The sequence below is a fragment of the Pantherophis guttatus genome, chromosome 17 (assembly GCF_059756535.1).
Source record: "Pantherophis guttatus breed Tessera chromosome 17, ASM5975653v1, whole genome shotgun sequence".
Lineage (NCBI taxonomy): Eukaryota > Metazoa > Chordata > Lepidosauria > Squamata > Colubridae > Pantherophis > Pantherophis guttatus.
This window is the reverse complement of record NC_142079.1, coordinates 1,069,957-1,089,172: the sequence shown is the minus strand read 5'-3', so window position 1 is coordinate 1,089,172 and position 19,216 is coordinate 1,069,957. Positions and strand designations below refer to the sequence as shown.

At 50.8% G+C, this 19,216-nt stretch overlaps 2 protein-coding genes across 5 annotated transcripts; one reads left to right on the top strand and one right to left on the bottom strand.

Moving 5' to 3' along the window:
- Positions 1-9,378, bottom strand: BRAP (BRCA1 associated protein). The gene is made up of 12 exons (XM_060691949.2): positions 9,095-9,378; positions 8,372-8,533; positions 7,475-7,676; positions 6,919-7,108; positions 6,549-6,662; positions 6,032-6,180; positions 5,837-5,912; positions 5,582-5,720; positions 5,165-5,274; positions 4,714-4,803; positions 4,160-4,263; positions 1-3,084 (listed from the first exon to the last, which is right to left on the bottom strand). The coding sequence occupies exons 1-12, from the start codon at positions 9,174-9,176 to the stop codon at positions 2,724-2,726; spliced, it is 1,779 nt and encodes a 592-aa protein (XP_060547932.1). The 5' UTR covers positions 9,177-9,378; the 3' UTR covers positions 1-2,723.
- A 48-nt stretch (positions 9,379-9,426) lies between these two features.
- On the top strand, positions 9,427-19,169 carry ACAD10 (acyl-CoA dehydrogenase family member 10). Of its 4 annotated transcripts, none has more exons than XM_087880099.1 (21): positions 9,427-9,493; positions 10,277-10,504; positions 10,792-10,940; positions 11,319-11,513; positions 12,031-12,189; positions 12,442-12,601; positions 12,885-13,026; positions 13,238-13,306; positions 13,396-13,577; positions 13,859-14,009; positions 14,615-14,760; positions 15,077-15,250; positions 15,374-15,747; positions 16,103-16,243; positions 16,553-16,690; positions 16,819-16,909; positions 17,240-17,398; positions 17,575-17,747; positions 17,893-18,036; positions 18,256-18,333; positions 18,606-19,169. In XM_087880099.1, exons 2-21 carry the CDS (start codon positions 10,315-10,317, stop codon positions 18,738-18,740), a joined length of 3,150 nt encoding a protein of 1,049 aa, XP_087736225.1. In that variant the 5' UTR covers positions 9,427-9,493; positions 10,277-10,314; the 3' UTR covers positions 18,741-19,169. The 4 variants fall into 4 exon arrangements, with proteins under 4 accessions (XP_087736225.1, XP_087736226.1, XP_087736227.1 ...); XM_087880100.1 differs by having other exon boundaries at positions 9,464-9,579; XM_087880102.1 differs by lacking the exon at positions 9,427-9,493 and having other exon boundaries at positions 10,302-10,504; positions 11,663-12,189.
- The last annotated feature ends 47 nt before the right edge of the window (positions 19,170-19,216 follow it).

Below are 19,216 nucleotides of genomic sequence, written 5' to 3'. Positions count from 1 at the left end.
TTGGACTTTTATCCGGTTTAATATGCTCTCGTTGCTGCTGTTACAATCCAGATTTTTTGTTTTTAAAGTAGACACTGATGGGTGTTTTGAGCGCCAGTCAAGCTACATGCTACCCCTGAATAAGACCGGCTCTTCTCAGCTGAGATCCATTGGAGGATTTTTTGTTTTCATTGCTCTGCCTCGGTACGTTAAGTGGGGTTTCCCAGTTACAAACAGAACCGAAAACGCCTCTTAAAAACTGCCTGCGTCTTGATCAGTTTGGAGGAGCCTCTCAGCCGAAGCAACAGCAATAGAGGTTCACACACACACACACACACACACACACACACACACACACACCCTCCAATGGTCGACTAATGACAAATCTGCTAATAAAGATGTAGTTACTCTTTTCTTTGCAACCAGCTCCTGTTCATTCTGGACTCGTCGCCTCTTCCTTTCTTGTTCTCTGTCAGAATCCGTTTCCCCACGCCTGACGGTGTGGCCACACACTCACTTCCTCCTCGTTTCAAGGGAAATTGATGAGGAAGCAAAAAAAGAACACAGCAGTGCAAAAGAAGAAGAAAAAAAAATCCCCAGGAGGGATCCTTTAAAAAAAAAAACTCAGTAGGTGCTGTGTGGTGGAAATCGTGGCTCTTATATTCTCTGAGACAGCCCTCCTGTGCAGTTTGAATTCTAAAATGCATTTGTCCCGTGCTTGTATCTTAGGAAAAAACATGGCCTCAGAGGCTCAGAAATCAGGGAGTGGGAGGATCGGTGAACTGCATGCTAGTGTCACACAGACACACACACACACAGTTCCTCCTCATTGTAGAACCTCCTCCCCCCCCCAGATATTGGTGAAAAACTGCTGAGGCCACATTAGCTCAGAATTAGGGGTGTGAAGACCCTGTATATTTGCCCAGACTCAGGGTCCCTGGTTGCAAGCATTGGTTGGCTTTCTATGGCCAAAACTCAGGAGCCCGGCTTGTTGCTGCCAAACAAACCAAGGTTCCTGAGTCAAGAACAAGCCCTGGATTTTGACTCTGGTTTATAAAAGGAAAACAAGAAGCCAGGATCGAGGCCTTTGACCTAGATGCTAAGCAAACCATTTCCCTGTATGCAGTTGCTGGGATGAAGGCATTTAATAGACCAAGGCAAACCTCCGAACCCTCCTGAAGCTGGCTTGATCCCTGCCAGGGACTGCAGCCGCCAAGCCCAGGTGCCCGGGAGGCCCTCGCTGTAGAAACTCAGCAAGATTCCTTGTGGAGGCGCCACGTCACTTGGGGGCCTCCAGACTAATCAATAACTTACTACTTCTCTTACACACTAAGGGAGCAAAACACCACAGCCACCAAAAGTGCGACGGCGGGCTCTTGGCGCTGAAGGACCAGTGTGCCATGCGAGCTACTGTGCAAACTAAGCTTGCTTTAAAACTCAGCGGCTGTTTAGCTGGTTCGGTATCTAATGCCTGCTGCTACGTCTAAGGCTGCTACGAAGAATGTCCAAAGTCTGGTCCAGTCAAAGCCAGCAGCAGGGAACCTGGGGGTTTTGCCCAAAAACCAACCAACCCACCAACGCAACCCCCAGCCTGTGCGAGGACTTTGCTAGCTATCAGGGCCCTGCAGCCTTCCTTGGGGAATGCCTGCAGGAAAGTGGGCAGAATTGACACCCCAGCGCCTATTTCCTCCTTTTCAGAAAAGGGGGTTTGGAACAGAGACTCGGGGGTGGGAGAGGAGAAGTTTACTCACCTGGGTAGCTTCCCAGCAGCCTCGCTGCAGCAGAATGCCACGCCTGGAATTCTGCAATGGACACGCACCCGGACAGAGCGGAAGCTACACAATGGGAGCCAAGGCAAACGTGCACAAACACACTTCGCTACAAATCTCCCTAAATGGCAAAGGCGGCAATCAGGACGAGACGAGACCCCACAAAATGTATGGCCCAGGGATCAACCGTGGCGGGAGAAAAGAATTAGCTGCAAAGAAAGGAGAGGGAAAGAGGAAGGAAAGGGGGAAGGAAAGGAAAGAGAAGGGAAGGAAGGAGAGGCAGGGAAGGAAGGAAGGAAGGAAGGAAGGAAGGAAGGAAGGAAGGAAGGAAGGAAGGAAGGAAGGAAGGAAGGAAAAGGGACCACATAAGGACAAAAAGAAAGAGAGGCACATTTCCCTGGCAGTCGCCCCAATCAAAGGACTTCAGCCCTGATATTCTCCAGCACCTTTTCAGGTTTCCGGCTGAGCTGAGCCCACATCCTCCAAAGGCCACTAACTGCCCCCCCTCCCACTCATCCTGGGGAGGGAAGCCTACATTCAGGTATAACTTTCAGCCTAGGTTGGACGTCAAGCGACCGCAGTCCTGCTTGCTCCTTCCGAAATAAAACCTAAAGCTCGGTCAGCGTTTTGGTTCCTGCTCTTTTCAATGTGGGTCTCGGTCGAAACCTCTGGAGCTGAAAGACGGTGGGTGGCGTCCCCAGGGAAGCAGCAGAGAGAGAGGGGAGGGGAGGAAGGCCCGGCAGCCGCTTTGGGTTTCACTACAGAGAGCCTAAGGCAAGCTAGCTAGCAGAGGAAAAGGCGTCTTCAGGGCCGTCGGTGGCCCAGGGTTTAGTGCAAAGGATCCAGAAACCGGACACTCGTCCCTGGCTAGATTTTCCAGCCTATTTTTGCCAAAACAGACAACGCTCGTTTTGCCCTCCCGACACCCTTCCTGCACCCGATGGCGGTCACCTCCGTTGCCTCTGCGCCCGCTTGTCACTTGCCCCTCTTGCTTCTCCCCTTGCGGGAGGAGGGCTTCCCGCTGCCTCCCGCGGATGAACCCGCCGAAGAGGCCATGGGGATGTTGATCTGCCCGTCCTGGATCTCCTGTCGGGCCTCGGCGGGCAGGTGGTTGATCTTCTGCTGGGCCTCCAGGTAGAACATGACGTCGCGGAGCTGCTCCTGGACCTCGGTGATCTGGAGGTCCTTCTGTTCGCAGGTCTCCTTCAGGAGCTTCTCCTCGTCCTTCAGCTTGTTCTGGAGCAGGAGCTGGTTGGCCCGCAGGCATTTGTTCATCTCCTGCTCTTCCTTCAGCTCGTTGGTCAGCTTGGACACCTTGGTGCTTAGCTGGCTGCATCTGGAAGGGGAGAAGGGGGAACTGAGGCAACGGCGGCAGCAGCAGCAGAAGCATCTTTACCGGGATAAAAGGAGCAGGGATTTCTGTCTGTCTTGAAAATGACACATTGCCTCTCTGAAGTCTGACAAGCACACTGCCCTGGAAGATATTTCACCCCTCTAGGGCAAACCTATGGCACGCGTGCCAGAGATGGCACAGACAGAGCCCTCTCTGCTGGCACAGGCGCCGTCGCCCCAGGTCAGATCTCCGTGGTGTTTCTTTCCCGAGCTTCTGTTTCCTTGCAAACGACGAAACAGAAGCTCACGAAAGAAAGATCTTACTTCTTGCCTCGCTGCCGGTGTTGGGATGACCCACCAGCCGGGTCTCTGCTGCGCATGTGCAGATGTCCACGCAGTTTGGGCAGTCGGTGTCTAAAAGGTTTGCCATCACCCCTTTAGGGCTTAATACTGGCAGTCCTCGACTTGCAACTGTTTGAAGTTACAACAAAAAAAAGGAGAATTCTGACTCAAATTTGAAATTCTGACACTTGCCCCTCCCCCCACCTCAATCTCTAAATTCCTATGACTGGAACTGAAGCGCTAAGGCAACTGCCATGAAATTTCATTTTAATGTATGCCAATTATATACATTCAGTGTGACCATAAAGTTATTCTAAGTCTAACCGTGGCTTCATTTACGGCTGTTTGCAGGATTCTGTCATCAAGCGATTGCATTTTACGACAGTTTTACCAAAAGCTAGCACTTCCAGTTTTCAGCAAAACCCTGATTGCTTTGTTTAAGAACTGCAGCATTTGCTTAACGATTGTTGCAAAAAATAAAAAAAATAAAAAAACCCCACCAACTTCAGGTCATGTAACTGTTTTATGACCATCATGGATGGTCTCCCATCATAGCTGCATGTCAAGGACTACCTCTATGTCGCTCCTAAGGACGTTAATTCCGGACCAAGAGGAAACCAGCTGGTCCTCGGGGGGGAGGGGGGGAGATTGGAGTCAAAAATCACAAAGGAGATGCATTTTGCACCCAGATCACTAATTTTAGGAACGTCCAGTTCTAAATTCTGAAAGTTACCCACTTCCTTTCGATCGACTGCCGCTCCTTCAGTAAGTCGTTCAGTCTGTGTTCCAGCGAGTCGCATTTCTCAATAGTCTCTTTAAATTTGGCCTTCATGTTGTTGATCTGTAAATGATATTTTTTAAAAATGGGCATTTTAAGTTCCAGCTGGGTGCTCTCTGCATGGCTCAGAATCCGATTCAGGACCATTCTTCTCAAGAATTTTTCTGGGCGAGTAGGAATTGCTACAGTGAAATGGTTTCCCAACTTTGGGTTGGGAAACGAACAGCGATTCCTTGGAAGAATGTTCCTGGAGCTCCCTTTGAAAAGGATGGACTCTGCTTTGGAAGAGGAAACATAGACTGAGCAGAGAGAAGGAACCAGCCCATGAAGTGGCTTCCTTAGTCCAGCATGGCTACCTGCAGGTTCTGAGATCCCAAGCCCTTCTCAAGGGACTTCTTGGCTGGACTTCGGCCCCAAGAGCGAACCAGGCATTCCTAAATGGAAGGAGCTCAATCTGACCCTGCAATCTGGTTCCTGCTGTCTACAAGAACAAAGCTTTCAGAAGGAACTTACTTCTTCGGCCGTATCCTTTTCTATTCGGACGATCTTGTTCTCCCAGTAGATGCGCTGGGACTCCAACTGGCTGGTTAGCAAGTAGGAATACTGCATTCAGAGAGAGAGAGAGAAAGTGGACAAGCCATCCTTATGTTCTTTAGAGCACGTGTCTCCAACCTTGGCCACTTTAAGACTTGTGGACTTCAACTCCCAGAATTCCTCATCCAGCAAAGCTTCACGAAGCTGAGGAACTCTGGGAGTTGAAGTCCACAGGTCTTAAAAGTTGCCAAGGTTGAAGACACCTGCTCTAGAGGACAGCTGGAATCCCATCCCGGAGGTCTCCTCCACTCCAAGTTACATTCAAGAAAGACAACCCTAGACTATGAAAAACATTCCAGAGGATCCATTGAGTTAGCCATGAAAATCTCCACAAACAAACCGTCTGGGAAGAGCAGTGATGCACACTTACTTCTAATTGTAAGGCATCAATTTTCTCTTCTTGACACACATCCCCCTCACATTCGTACTGAACCAGCTTGCCATCTGTTTTGCTGGCCACCAGACGGTGGACGTAATTGTCTAGAGAAAAGACAACAACCAACTGGTCATCCTGAATCAAGGTCCGAATCAAAGCAGCTCAGGAGTCACCTCCAACTATGGCCACCTTCAGGTGTGTGTTAAGGGAGAAGATTCACCTGGCTGAGAACTTGGCTCCTTTTGAGGTAAAGAAGTGGTGGCCCTCAACTTCTCCCCACCCAAGGACGTCTTGCTCTCAAAAATGGAGCCCTCTCTGATTATAGCAAAGTAGATGGACCAGGGGTCTCCCCAACTAAAGGGGGTGGTCCACTTTGGGGTGTGGCTCGGTGGTCTGTGGCACAGGGCTTACCCCCGGCGTAGTCCCAGACCCTGTGATTGGTCAGCTGCATGGCGTAGGTGTGTTGTGTCTCCTCAAAGTGCTTGTATGCGTGCCGGCTCACGTAACGCCCGCATCCAATGTGTCCGCAGATGAGGCATATCCACAGGTTCTGTATAACAGAAAGAGCAATACAACTGACATCCAGGGGGGAAAAACACCCAAATTCTATTTCCGAAGAAGCAACACTGCTGATTTATGAACAGACATGGATCCAGACTCACTCACTTCTTGGACTCCACATTCAAAACATTTGTTTTCTTCTACAGGTTCCGGAGTCTGGCAGTACCTGCAGACGGGGCACCTGGAGAAGGGAGAAAAGAGAAGGCCTTGAGGACTCCAAACTAGGTTGCCCAGCTTTAACCTTCTGGATCTCCATTGCCCCTGCTCTGATCCACCTTTCCGCCCTTGTGAGGGTCTTACGTGGTGTCCTCCCACCGCTGCAGACACTGACTGTGGAAGCTGTGGTTGCAGACCGTGGTCAGGATCCCGTTGACCGATTCATCCATCCTCTCCAAGCAGACGGTGCATTTGGGGAGCTCGGTCAGGTCCATGACGGGCAGGCTGGCCCCCTGTGGGAGGAGAAGACATCTGGCCTCAGTGTCTCCCAACCCTGGCCACTTGAAGGTGTGTGGACTTCAACTCCCAGAATTCCCCAGTCAGCAGGTTGGAAAACCCTGTCTTAGCCAGTCCACCTTCCAGTTGCAATGAACAGCAACGGGAAACCTCTGCAAGCTGGTCTGCTAGGTATCGTAGGACATAGGCAAATTTCCTCTGGAGTATCAGAAAACGCTGCGGGGCCTTATCACCGTACTATCCCCCCTGTGACCCCCCGCCCCCAATCTGGCCTCGCTTCAGCGGCATCTTACACCAGAAGATGGCTAACTGGGGAGAGATCTCCCCCTCCCAGAAAGGAAACAGAGAACAAGAGACCGCTTACGGCTTCTGACTTGAAGACCTCTGCCCTTTCCACGTAGACGAGCTGACAAACGTCCTCTTCTATGGAGTTGAACTGCCGACCGTTGCAAGTCATGTAGAAGCTGTCTGCATCTGCCTGCACAGAAGCCACAGGAGAACAGTTTGGAGGGACACAAATTGTAAATGATCAGAGGTCTATTTCCCTTCTCCCACCTCCTCAAAATATAAATAATATAAGAAGGCCAGCGGCACTCGCTTACACAGCCCCTTCCTCTCTCAGATTCAGGACTTTCTAGTTGCAAGAGCAGCATACGTGTTTCTGGATCACAACCAGACAGGAGAGGCACGGAAGGAGCCTTAAGCCCAAAGCTGAAGTCGCTCTTTGTCCTTACCTGGGTCCGGAATTTGATGAGGACCATGTACTGGTTTGGGGTGGAATCTCGGATGATTTTCATGTGTTCGATGACATCATAAAAAGACGCCACAAACTTCATGAGGTCGTGGCTGGTCATTGTGGCAGGGACTGTGAGAATACACAGCATGGCGCTACGCCGCACCTCTTCTTTTAACGAGGTCATTTTGCTGCACAAGGGAAGAATTAAGACTAGTCAGCAAGTCCATTCTTTTTGCTTCGACTCTATAATGCAGTGTTCGCCAATCTTAACTGCTTTAAGACATCTGGACTTCACCTCCCAGAATTCCCCTTCGCCCACAGCCTTTCCTTCTCAAAGGAAGAGGAATTTCATAGTGATGGCAGCTTTCCAGATCCTTTAAAGCAGGGGTCTCCAAACTTGACAACTTTTAAGGCTTGTGAACTTCAACTCCTAGAATTCCCCAGCCGGCCATGCAAGTGGGGAATTCTAGGAATTGAAGTCCACAAGTCTTAAAGTTGCCAAGCTTGGAGACTCTCCTGCCTTAAAGCATTTAATGTGAGTCCTGCTTTCTTACTTTGTCTTGTAGAGGTGCATAATGCCGTGAGCTATTTCAACCGATGGATTCCCACTGAAAAAGGAAATCTGGTCAGGGAGCTGCTTTGATGGAGAATCCGGTGTAGTCCCACTGCTTCCACTTTGGCCATCCTGATTATTGTAACCCTCAGTGGAGGAAGCCTCAGCTGCGCCAACTTTGTCCATCATCTCTTTCACCTCATCTTTTTCAGAAATCCAAAAACAGATAAGTTAGAAACCTGACACTTCCAAACTGCAATCCATACCTATTTTAAGATCTTTTCTCATTAAAAGGTAAGGGACTGCTTTGAAACAATGGGAAAAATAATGGCAGAAGATTTCTTAGAAATGTTTTATCAGTATAAAAATAGGCCATTAAGATTTTGAATCCAGAAAAGCTGCTCAGCTCATATTTCTCAACAATGCTGTACCAGAAGACTAAAGGTTGCCAGTAACAATCCAGAGTCAAGTACTAATTTCTAATCATTGGTCCTATTGATTCATACGCTCATAAAAAATTAATAAGCAGACTTCAAGAATCACTTGAAATGGTGCCTTGCAAACAAGCTGACATAAAGTTGCTTGCAAGTCAATCTGTTTAACAGCCTGCCTGCCCAGATGCAATTCTCTGCATTTTTGTGGGGAAAAAACCCTTGGATTTCTTGCTAAATGCCAAGCTGACCTCAGAAGGTAGGTTTCGCCTGGCCTTCAAAAGCTGCTTATTAACCAGGGAGGTTGGATGGATGCACAGACAGACATATATACAAATATGCACCGTGAAATTTACATAATTCCAATCCAATAGTGCTTCTCCACTTGTGCCAATCATTCTCTACGTCCTAGAGAAATGTACCGCTCGTCCTTCTACTTGGGGCACCAAACGACGTGTCACAGGTACCTGGATCTGGCTTTATCGTCTCGATGATCACATCCGTCATCTCCCGCCGGCCGATGTGTTGATGGATTATGGTCGCCTTCTCCACGGGTGCCTTGCCCTCCAAGGTCACCGCAGCGGCGGCCAGCGACGTCTCCTGCATCACCTCATCAGACATCTCGGTAGCTGAAAAGCATGATTCACCCGACTGTTGCAGAGTTTCCGCACAAACACAAACACAGCCGCAGCCAAACCAGACCAGATAAACCTGAACCAGCCCCGTGCAAGGAGCTCGTTTAGGCCACGGGCTGTTTGGACGCCTCCCTGCCTCTTCCTCCGCTGGGTCCACCTTCACCCTCTGACCCACAAGAGGCCGAGAGCCTCGCTTCGCCCATCCACTTGCCAAACGTATTATAAACAGACCCACAGAGAGAGAGATCGAATAAAGAAGGCCTGACCGACGTTGCCCTAAATCGGGGTCTTTCAAGCAGGGGAGCGTTAAGGTGGGTGGACTTCAAGTCCCAGAATTCTGCCGGGTGGGGGATTCTGGGAGTTGGAGTCCTCCCGTCTTAAGCTTGAAAAACACCGATTTAGACACAGCAGGACCGAAATACTTCGTCTTTCCCGGCCTATCGCTTCCTCTGGCAGCCCCCCCCGGCTCTCCTGCCCCCGCTTTAGCCGTGTCACCCCCCCCCACACACACAGAGACCCTCGCAGCGTCCCTAAGAGAAGCCCCCAGGCCCTCACCGGCAGCGCTGTAAGAGAAGCCGCCCGGCACGGGCGAAGACTCGGCCAGCTCCAAGCGAAGGACCACCAGAGACACACTCATAGGGGCCGCCCCGCGGAGGGTCCCGGGCCTGCGGGGTCCGAGCTCGGGCGGGAGGGAAACGGGAGAAACGGGAGCCCTCCGCCGCCTCGGATTGCCGAGCGCTTCCGCCTCTCCGCCCTCGTGACCTTTGACACGGGGGCAGGAGGGGCGGCGCGCAGGCGCTGTGCGCTGCAGGGGGCGCGGCCGTGAGGTCACGCGGGGGGCGAGTGGGCGGGGCCAATGACTCCTCCTCCTCCCCTTCTTCCAAACCCGGAAGGGCTCCTCTGCTCCGCTGTAGTCCAGCTTCGGTCGAAGGCTTCCCAGGAGGGGGGCAGTGGGTAGGAGTGGAGCATGGGACCTCTTGGCTGCGGAGGATGGGCGGTGTAGTCGACCCACGGCTTGTATTTTGCTTTAAAGAGCCCTGGTTGGTTCTGGAGGAGGAGGTGGAACCTCCAGGGGAGAGGCTAGAGGAGGGGGCTGGTTGGGGACAATGGGAGTTGGAGTCCAGCGCATCGGTCGGGGGCTAGGAAGGCTGAGGTCGGCCGGGGAACCCCGTTCCTGGAGGTCGACAGGCTGGAGATGCCAAGTGGACCTGCCTCCAAGCTCCTCCAGGGTTTTTGGGGTGGGGGGGGCTTGTCCGCCCCCTCCCTCCAGGGAGGAACATCTCTGGTCCTTGCTTTTCTGAAGCGCTTTGGCCTCTACTACTACTACTACTACTACTACTACTACTACTACTAATAATAATAATAATAATAATAATAATAATAATAATAATAACAACTACTACTTTATTGTCATTGTACGTGTATACACAGACAATGAAATTCCCTTAACACCCAAAGACCAGGTCCAACACCAACAAATGATGCTGCTATAACAGCCTTTCTCAATCTTGGCCACTTAAAATATGGGTGGACGTCAACTCACGGAATTTCTGGCTGAGGACTTCTAGGAGCTGACGGCCACCCATCTTCAAGTGGCCATGGCTTAGAAATACTGGCCCATAAGAAGTGACGGGATTTTTTAAAAATCTACACGATAGTCCGCATTGTGTCAAAAAATATGCCCAGTATATACAACTCAGTGTAAAAAATATGCTCCAATATTCTCTTTTGCACAAGTCTCTGAAGCCTTCCCTCTGCTTTGAGGGTCCCAGACCATGGGTTTCGGGAGAATTTTCCAAGCCTTTTGCAGCTGCCCTGCAAGGAGGGTACCGATCCTTTGGTCTTCCTGGCACAAGGCCCCAGACGTGGCTTCCCGGTGGAGGAATTACGCATCCTGTCCCTACAAAGCGGTGATCTTTGACATGGGTGGCGTCCTCCTTCCTTCTCCATACAAACTGGGCATGGGTAGGTGATTTTCCCAGAGTTTATACCATCACCTTCTCTTCCCTCTGCTGGTTCTGTGTGAAGTTTCTCTGCTTTCAGCTGTTGAATTTCTCCCACCTTCTGGAGCAGCAGGGAGAGTCGTTTTGAAACCGAAAACGGCTTCAATGGCTGAGCACCAGCTCAAAATCGTAATTCCTGAAGCATCCTCAATGTTGGTTTTACTCCTGTGCTGCTTAATTATTCTTAAAATCTTTTGTATTCCGAGAGAGAAATATGACTTCCTCACTGGACTGCCTGCCTTTATCTAGATTGGGAGATTCGGAATCGTGTCCCCGCCGGCACCATCAAAGAGGCCTTAAGATCCGGGGGTGAGGACAGGCCCTGGATGAGATTCATGAGAGGGCAGCTGAAGTGGGCAGAATTTCTGCACGAGTTCAGACAACAGTGCTCCAGAATTGTAAGCCAGGTTTTTCCCTTTGATTCCTGTGGGATGAGTAAGGGAGGAGGGTCTTAAGGTGAATATATGTGGAAGCCCCTTGGGACAGCCCCATGGATGAACAGCCCCAGGGTTAATGTCCTTTTTCCCAATAAGCCCGTTTGTTTTTCCGAGTTAGAGCTGGATGAAGTCAACCAGGAAAAAATCCATCACTGTGTTGGGCATTTAAAACTGTTCATGGCTACCATGCTATCTCAGAAACCAGACTTAGTTTCTTCTAACTAAAAAAAAGAGAGAGAGAAACTTTACAATTGAATTTATAAACTATGTAAGATTATTGATGTTTATTTCTTCGCTGGAAAAAACCACCCCGTCCTACATTTCTTTTTCCCTCCCCAGGCAAATGCTTCTGTTCCAGCGGACTCTTTCCTTTTTGAATTAACCAGAATACAAATGTCAGACCAGCTCCCTGCTATGACTGAGGCCGTAAAGTGCATCAGAGCCAGAGGTCTCAAGACGGCCGTTTTGACGAACAACTTTTATCTAGAAAATGGAGAGAGTTTTCTGCCTATAGACAGAAAGCAATTTGATGTGGTAAGTTCTTTGTGCTCCACAGAAACTCCCATTCCTTGGAGCTATTACTTCATTGTGATAGTTACAGTTTAATAATTATGCTTGCCTAAACTTGTATAAGAGTACGCAGGGCTCGTGAAGGAAAACGAATTATATTTTTCTCTACGTAGGTCCCATAATGGAATAACTTAGAAGAAGGATTCGGTATCTTGGCTGCTTGGACCCCTCAGATTTCCTTGTTCAACTGATGATTATCTAACTGCCTTTGCTAAAAAATAATCTTTAAAAAAAAGATTAATTGGGAGCATCTGGCTAGCCAAATTTCTCACTTGATTAATCAGCTGCATGAAAGAGTACATTCTGTTGTTACTTGGTTAATAACTTTAAGGCCAGGAATCAAACCTTGAACCCTCCCTAAACCCTCATGTGAAACATAGGACGCTATTGGCTTTTTCTGTTCTGTTTATTTTATTTCCGAATCCCTTCCCCACTCCCTCCCTCCTGCCTCATTGCCTGGGTGTTCGGCTTTTTCTCCCAGGTTGTGGAATCTTGTCGGGAAGGGGTGTGCAAACCCGACCCTCGCATCTACCAGCTGTGCTTGGAGCGCCTGGGTGTCCTGGCCAAGGAGTCCATCTTTCTGGATGACATCGGACAGAACCTCAAAGCTGCCAGCCAACTTGGCATTAAGACCCTGAAGGTGAAGAAGGGGTGCAGGAAGGAGGACACTTTTAAAACCAGTCTTCCCAGAGCTGAGCCAACCTCCTTCAGTTAAGACTTTTTTTGAAGCTATTCTCTAGATATAAATATCTAGCCCTACTTCTTTGGTCATGTCTTCCCAGCAGAGATATTTGCAGATATACTTGCTTTGTGCATGGAAACTCTGTTTTAAACACAGGGTTCTTCTAAGCCTATTTGCTGCTTCAGCTCCTCCGTTCCTTCCTCTGCTCAGGTCGATGATGCGGACTCTGCAGTTCAAGAATTAGAGACCTACCTCACTTTCCCCTTGCGTTGCATGATTCCTTACGCGTCTTCTGTGAGGCCGGCCATGGAAATCCCCACAGCGCCTCTACAAAAGTATCTTGAAAACATCTTGGGGGCCCAAGCGAAAGGTACAGGAGTCGATATTCCCATTTTGCATTGGGGTGGGGGGCAGAGATTGTCTTTATTTGGAATATTCAGTGGTGCTCCTGTTAGCAGGTTATGTAAAAAAAACCAGTGAACTTTAATGGCAGAAGGGTGCAGATTAGGGCCAAACATCTGCTCCAAACTTTCTCACTTTGCAGAGTTGCAAAGATAAAATGGAGGGAACCCCGGATTCTGTGCGGGGTCTCCTGGGGCCCTCTGGTTCACGTGTGCTCTTCCTGATCGTCCTTCTTGGCTGCGACTTTGCAGGTTCTCTGGAGCTGCACCAGTTCAGCCACGGGCAGTCCAATCCGACTTACTACATCAGATTTGGGGACCATCAGTTGGTTCTAAGGAAGAAGCCACCGGGGAAGCTCTTGCCCTCCGCTCACGCGGTAGAGAGAGAATACAGGTAAAAAAATCTGGCAAATATAGCGATAAATTATGTGAAAATGCTAACAAGCGAAACTCCCAGCCTTGTGGATGACCATATTCATTGTTGATGATAATTGGAACTGAGAGGTATCATCTGAAGGGCACTACATCTATGATTATTTCTTCTTCTTTTCCTCCTCCCACAGCACTTCTTCCCATCTTAATTCTCTTCTCTTTTTGTTGGGTAGGGTCCTGAAGGCCCTCAGGGATACTGGCATCCCTGTTCCAAAAGTCCTGGCCTTATGTGAAGATTCAAGGTGAGTTCTGGGCCCAATTCTGCATGGGATGGAGTTTTGGGGGGCTGAAAACCTCACGATCCCCTGCTGACGTCCTGGTGTTGCTCTAGTGTCATCGGCACCCCCTTCTACCTGATGGAGTACAGCCCCGGCCGGATCTTCAAGGACCCTTCTCTCCCAGAGCTGGAGCCCCACCAGCGGACGGAGGTTTATAGTGCCATGAATAGCGTCCTCTGTCAAATCCACAGCGTGGGCATCCAAACTGTTGGCCTGGAGGATTATGGAAAACACAGTAGGTCAAGCGCCTCTCGGCTGCTCCCTTGCAGGAACTCTGGTCTTTGGGATTATGTTAAAATAAAATGGGATCCTCTGATGGAAAGAAAGCTTCAGGTTGGTGCAGGGACATTTCTGGAGGAAAGAGCCCTCCAGGTGATGAGAGAGAAAAGTTAAAACTCTGGAACTTTTTTGTTCCTCTGAGATTGTAAACCTGTACCCGTTTAAAATGGATTTGTGTAGGATTGTTTTTACAAAGAACAGGATAAACGTTACTTCATGGAGATATTAATATTGTAGGCAATTATGTCCAGCGGCAAATCCAGACCTGGAGCAAGCAGTATCGAGCCACGGAGACTCACACAATCCCAGCCATGGAGAGGCTTCTCAAATGGTTCCCGTCCCACCTTCCAGCCAGTGAGCAGCTCTCGGTTGTTCATGGAGATTTCAGGTACTGGCTGACCTGTCGTGTTTCCCCTGGTTTTACAGAAGCCTTTAGAAGCAGGAAAGTAGGGGGGAAAATATATATATATATTAAAATAAGGAAATGGAGAGACTCGGGACCAATTCTTTGTGTGCTGCAGGCCCTGAAATAACATTTCAGAATGGATCCTTTCCAGCCTGGGAAAGAAACCTGACTTTGGTTCTCAGCTGATGCAGGATATTTAATTGTCTCTGCAGAATGTGCACCAATTGGAAAATTGGGGGGGGGGGAGCAGTGTCCTCATTCTTGCCTCTCCCCCTCCCCCCGCCCAAACAATTGGCTTTGCAATTCATTAAAATTAGGGAGAACCTAAACCTCAGCCACCAGCAACCTCCAAACTAGAAGAAAAGACTTGAGTTCATTTTCTAAAAAAAGAAAGAAGGAAACTTCCTCCCAAGCCTGACGTGTTTTGGGACCCCTCCCCAACTCGTGTGGCACTTGGCCATCAGAAGACCATCTACCTTTCAGCAACCTTCTCCGATCTGCTGGGTTGGAATTGCAGTTCCAAGGTGGGCAAAGATGCCCTTGTGACCGACTGGGCTTCTCTGCAGCGGCTGCTTTTCCCTTTATAGGCTGGACAATCTTATCTTCCACCCTGAGAAACTGGACGTTGTTGCTGTCCTTGACTGGGAGCTCTCCACCTTGGGGGACCCGCTCTGTGACGTGGCCTATAACTGTCTGCCGTATTTCATGCCTTCGGACTGCAGTGTCATAAAAGGTGCCTGCGTGTTCCCAAGCATCGGGGGTAAACAGAGGGGTCCCAATTAAACAGCAGAATGCCAGAGTTGGAAAGGACATGGGAGGTCTTCTAGTCCAACCCCCTGCTTAAGACCCGATGCCAGGGGTGAAATGCTCCAGGTTTGGAGACCCAGATTGGCAGCTCAGCCCGGTGGGAAGATGTGGGTTTCCTGCCGCAGGTATTTATAGAGGCTCCAGCTTTCCCTCTATTCCTTCATGGAGAAGGAAGAGGGCAGCAAGACTGCAATCCCAGTCCTGCGCTTGGACCAGGCCTAACCCAGCTTGCCTCTTTCCAGGCTTGAGTGATCGTGACCTCAACCAGCTGGCCATTCCCACGGCAGAGGCCTACTTGCAGATGTACTGCCGTCACCGAGACATCCCTCCGGTCCACAACTGGAACTTCTACATGGCCTTTTCCTTTTTCAGAACAGCTGCCATCCTACAGGGGGTCTACAAGCGCTTCCTCGCAGGTGATACAGGCTGCCTTCCTCGCAGGGGGTTTGTGGGTGGGCAGAAAAAGTGCTGGGAGCAGCCCAAGATACGACCGCAAAAGGTACAGGCCACTAAGCCCCTAAGCGCTTTCCCTCACCCAGGCCAGGCCAGTTCAGCAACAGCCGAAAGTGCTGGGAAGCTTGCGGAGTTCATGGCGGACCTTGCCTGGGATTTTGCCACAAAGGAAGGCTTCCGGATCTTCAGGGAGCTTCCGAGTTCTGGACCACCCGTCAGGACGTTCAGGACTTGGGCCAGCCCAAGGCTGCTTCCAAAGAGAGACTACGCCACGCAGAGCCCTGCATCCAAGTCCCACCTGATCTTCTCCCCTGAGGGCCTGCCCAGCCGCGTCCAGGAGCTGCACCACAAGCTGAAGAGATTCATGGATGCCCACATTTACCCATCTGAGCAGCTCCTGCGAGATCACCAGTCTTCCCCGAGTAGGTGGACTCCCCATTCTCTGGTAGAAGAGCTGAAGGCAAGTTCTTCGTCCTTGAGAAACCTGGCCAGCTCCGTGGTTGGTGGCCACAGGGACACGGCTTTATCAAGGGATGTGGTGCTTTGCAAAACTATTAAATGGGGGGGGGGGGTTGGCCTCCTGCCCCAAGAAGCTTGCAAGCTCAGGTTTCATCAGTCACAGGAGGAGGACTAAGAGGGGACGAGAGGAAAGGGCAACGGATCTCAGATGTTCTGATTTCGGTTGGAGGGCTGAAGGCAAGGAGCTAAGGCAGAGTTTCTCTACCACAGCAGCCTTAAGATGTGTGGACTTCAACTCCCAGAATTCCCCCATGCGCCTCATTTTTCTCTCTCCTCTCTTTCTTCTCATCCTGCAGGAGAAGGCAAAATCCGAGGGGCTCTGGAACCTTTTCTTGCCCTTGGAGAGTGATCCAGAGGCGAAATACGGAGCAGGCTTGACCAACATGGAATTTGCCCACTTAAGTGAACTGATGGGGACTTCAGTCTATGCCCCTGAGGTACCCAGGAGAAAGCCCCGAGGGGGACAAGCTGGGGCAGAAGGCTGAGGCCACGTCCTCCTTGCGCCTCCTCTACCCCAGAAGGGCCGTTCATCCCTCCAGGCCCAAAGAGCCACAGATCAGATCCCAAAGCCCTGCCGGTGCAGCTGTGCTTGGTCTACTGCTGCTCTGCTCCCCTTGGTCTCCTTCCCTTCTGAAAACAGTTAAGGACCGTCTCTGCTCCCACCGAAGAATTACCCAGCCTCTCATTTCCAGATTCAGGGAACGCTTTGACTAACCCCCTCAGCTAATCATGGTTGCCTCCTCCAGGTCTTCAATTGCTCTGCTCCAGACACTGGCAACATGGAAGTGTTGGTACGCTACGGCACAGATGCCCAGAAGGAACGCTGGCTGGTGCCTTTGCTGGAAGGCAAGATCCGCTCCTGCTTTGCTATGACAGAACCCCAGGTCGGTGCCCAGCTCCATCCCACAAGTCTCCGCGTTTGAATCCGCGGAGGAAGCTCCGGTCTGGTCCAGAATAGAGACGGAGGGGCTGATGTACTTGCCCCCCTGCAAGGAAGTGTGTCTTTCCTTAGGTCGCTTCCTCTGATGCCACCAACATTGAGGCTTCTATTACCAAAGAACAAGACGCTTACCTACTGAACGGGCACAAGTGGTGGATTTCAGGTATGTCCTGATGTGCTCCTGGGTTTCCATGCTACAAAGGGCAGGCTAAATTAAAAAAAACAAACACACAGTTGTGTTGTGGAAGGAGAGTTTCCTCGTGTCTTTGATGGACAGTCCCGGAGGTTGTCCTGGAACCTGTAGAAAGCCAAAGCGGGCATCTTCTCTGGAGATCAAAGTTTCAGGCACATTTGATCCTGGTCCAAATCAACAGCCTGGTTCAATCCCCAGTAAGCTTCCCCTGTTCAAGAGCGGAGAAGAAAGGAAGGATAGGCGGATTCAGAGAGCATCTTTTCTCAACGTAGAAAAGTTCATTCTCGTTCATTCCGGCAGGTTCCCTGGACCCTCGTTGCCAGCTCTGCATCTTTATGGGCAAGACGAACCCTGAAGCCCAGAGACACAAGCAACAGTCGATGCTCCTGGTCCCCATGGACTCCCCTGGCATCACCGTCACTCGGCCGCTCAGCGTGTTCGGCTTGGAAGACGCCCCAGGTGAAGCCGAGGGTCCTCTCTGGTTTAGCTGGGGAGGTTTCGCTCTGAGTCTCTTAGCTGTTCAGTGATTTTGTGGGACGGGTAACGGCCTGGAACCCCTTCGCGGTCAGTTCAGACAAAGCCTCTCAGGGGGCTCCAAGTTGTGGACAGCCCTTCTCACATCCTTTCTTTTCTAGCTGGCCACGGACAGATGACCTTTGAAAACGTCCGCGTTCCCCAAGAGAACCTCCTGCTCAGTCCTGGCCGCGGGTTCGAAATTGCCCAGGGGTGGCTGGGCCCTGGAAGGATCCACCACTGCATGAGGCTGATCGGCCTGGCGGAAAGAGCGCTAGCCCTCATGAAGGAGCGGGTGAGTGGCTCCACAAAGGCAGCTTGGCGTCCCTTGGACTAGCTCTTTGCTAGCTCTTATTCCGTGGGTCTTGGGAAGGGGATACGAGGCTTTGTGGGGTCTCTTATTTGGGGCAACCCTTTCCTCCTGGTGCCTTGGTTGGCAGGTGACTACCCGTGTGGCCTTTGGAAAGCCGCTAGCAGAGCAGGGCACCATCAGGGCGGATCTGGCCGAGTCCCGCCTGGAACTGGAGCAGGCCCGGCTCCTTGTCCTCAAGGCGGCCCATCTCATGGACACTGTGGGAAACAAGGTAAGGGGAAAGGGGGGAGAGAATCCCCAAGATGGGAACGCCATGAACCCAAGCTCTCCTTTCGGCTCGAGGTCGTCCGCAGCAGCAGAAGGCACCGCATGCACTGGGAGTGGGGGGGGCTTCTTGTGAGGGGTACGGCAACCAGTGGGATGCTCTCTCCTGGCCTGTGTGGGAAAGCCTCCAAAAGGCCCCACTGGGCTCCTGTCTCAACCCATCTAGGAAGCCGCTCTGGAGATTGCCTTGATCAAAGTAATGGCTCCGAGGGTGGCGCTCCGGGTCATTGACCGAGCTATCCAGGTGAGAGCCAGGGCAGCTTTTTGACACTTGCCTCTGATCCTAATTTCTCTCCTTCAATTTAGGGCAGGGGCGGTCCAATCTTGGCAACTTTTAAGACTTGTGGACTTCAACTCTCAGAATTCCTCAGCCAGCCATGGGCAATTCTGGGAATGGACGTCCACAAGTCTTAAAGTCACCAAGGTTGGTAGGGATTCCTTCTTGGGGGTTTCATCCACCCTGCCAATTCTTGCAAACCTTTCAAACTTCCCCTTGGCTTTCTATCTTTCCCCCAGGCCTTTGGTGCAGCAGGCCTCGGCAGCGATCTGCCCCTGGCCCAGGCCTTTGCTTGGGCACGAGTCCTGCGCTTGGCCGATGGCCCCGATGAGGTCCACAAGGCAGCCATCGCGAAAATGGAACTGAAACGCTAACTGGGCCTCGGTGGAGTCTGAGCGGACGCGCGAGGCCACGTTTTCCAGCAAGGCTCAACAGCTTCTGGAGTTGACTGGCAGAAATACTCTACAGGAGCAGCAATGAAGAATTGCTCAGCTGGCTTCCTCTCGATTTTGCTGGCTGCTGCTCTGGATTTTGAGCACCAGGAAGTGCTTTCTTGATCTCGGGAACTTGGTTCATCTTTGCTTTTCTTTGGGAAGCCGAGAGGAGGGAGAAGACGGGGAGAATCTTCCAGTGGTTTCTTGCTAAGGGGCGTCTGCTCAGTCCATTAATGCAAGGACTGTGATTTGGGGGCGATTTAATATTTTTGATAATGCAGGGGGCGAAATCATGAGGGAAATGAAACCACCGTGAAAGGTGCAGCGTTAGAAAAACCAGCAATAAATGTACTGTTTGCTTTTCTCAGATGACAAGTTCTCAAGCTTGGTTTCTTTTATCCAGAAACTGATAAAAA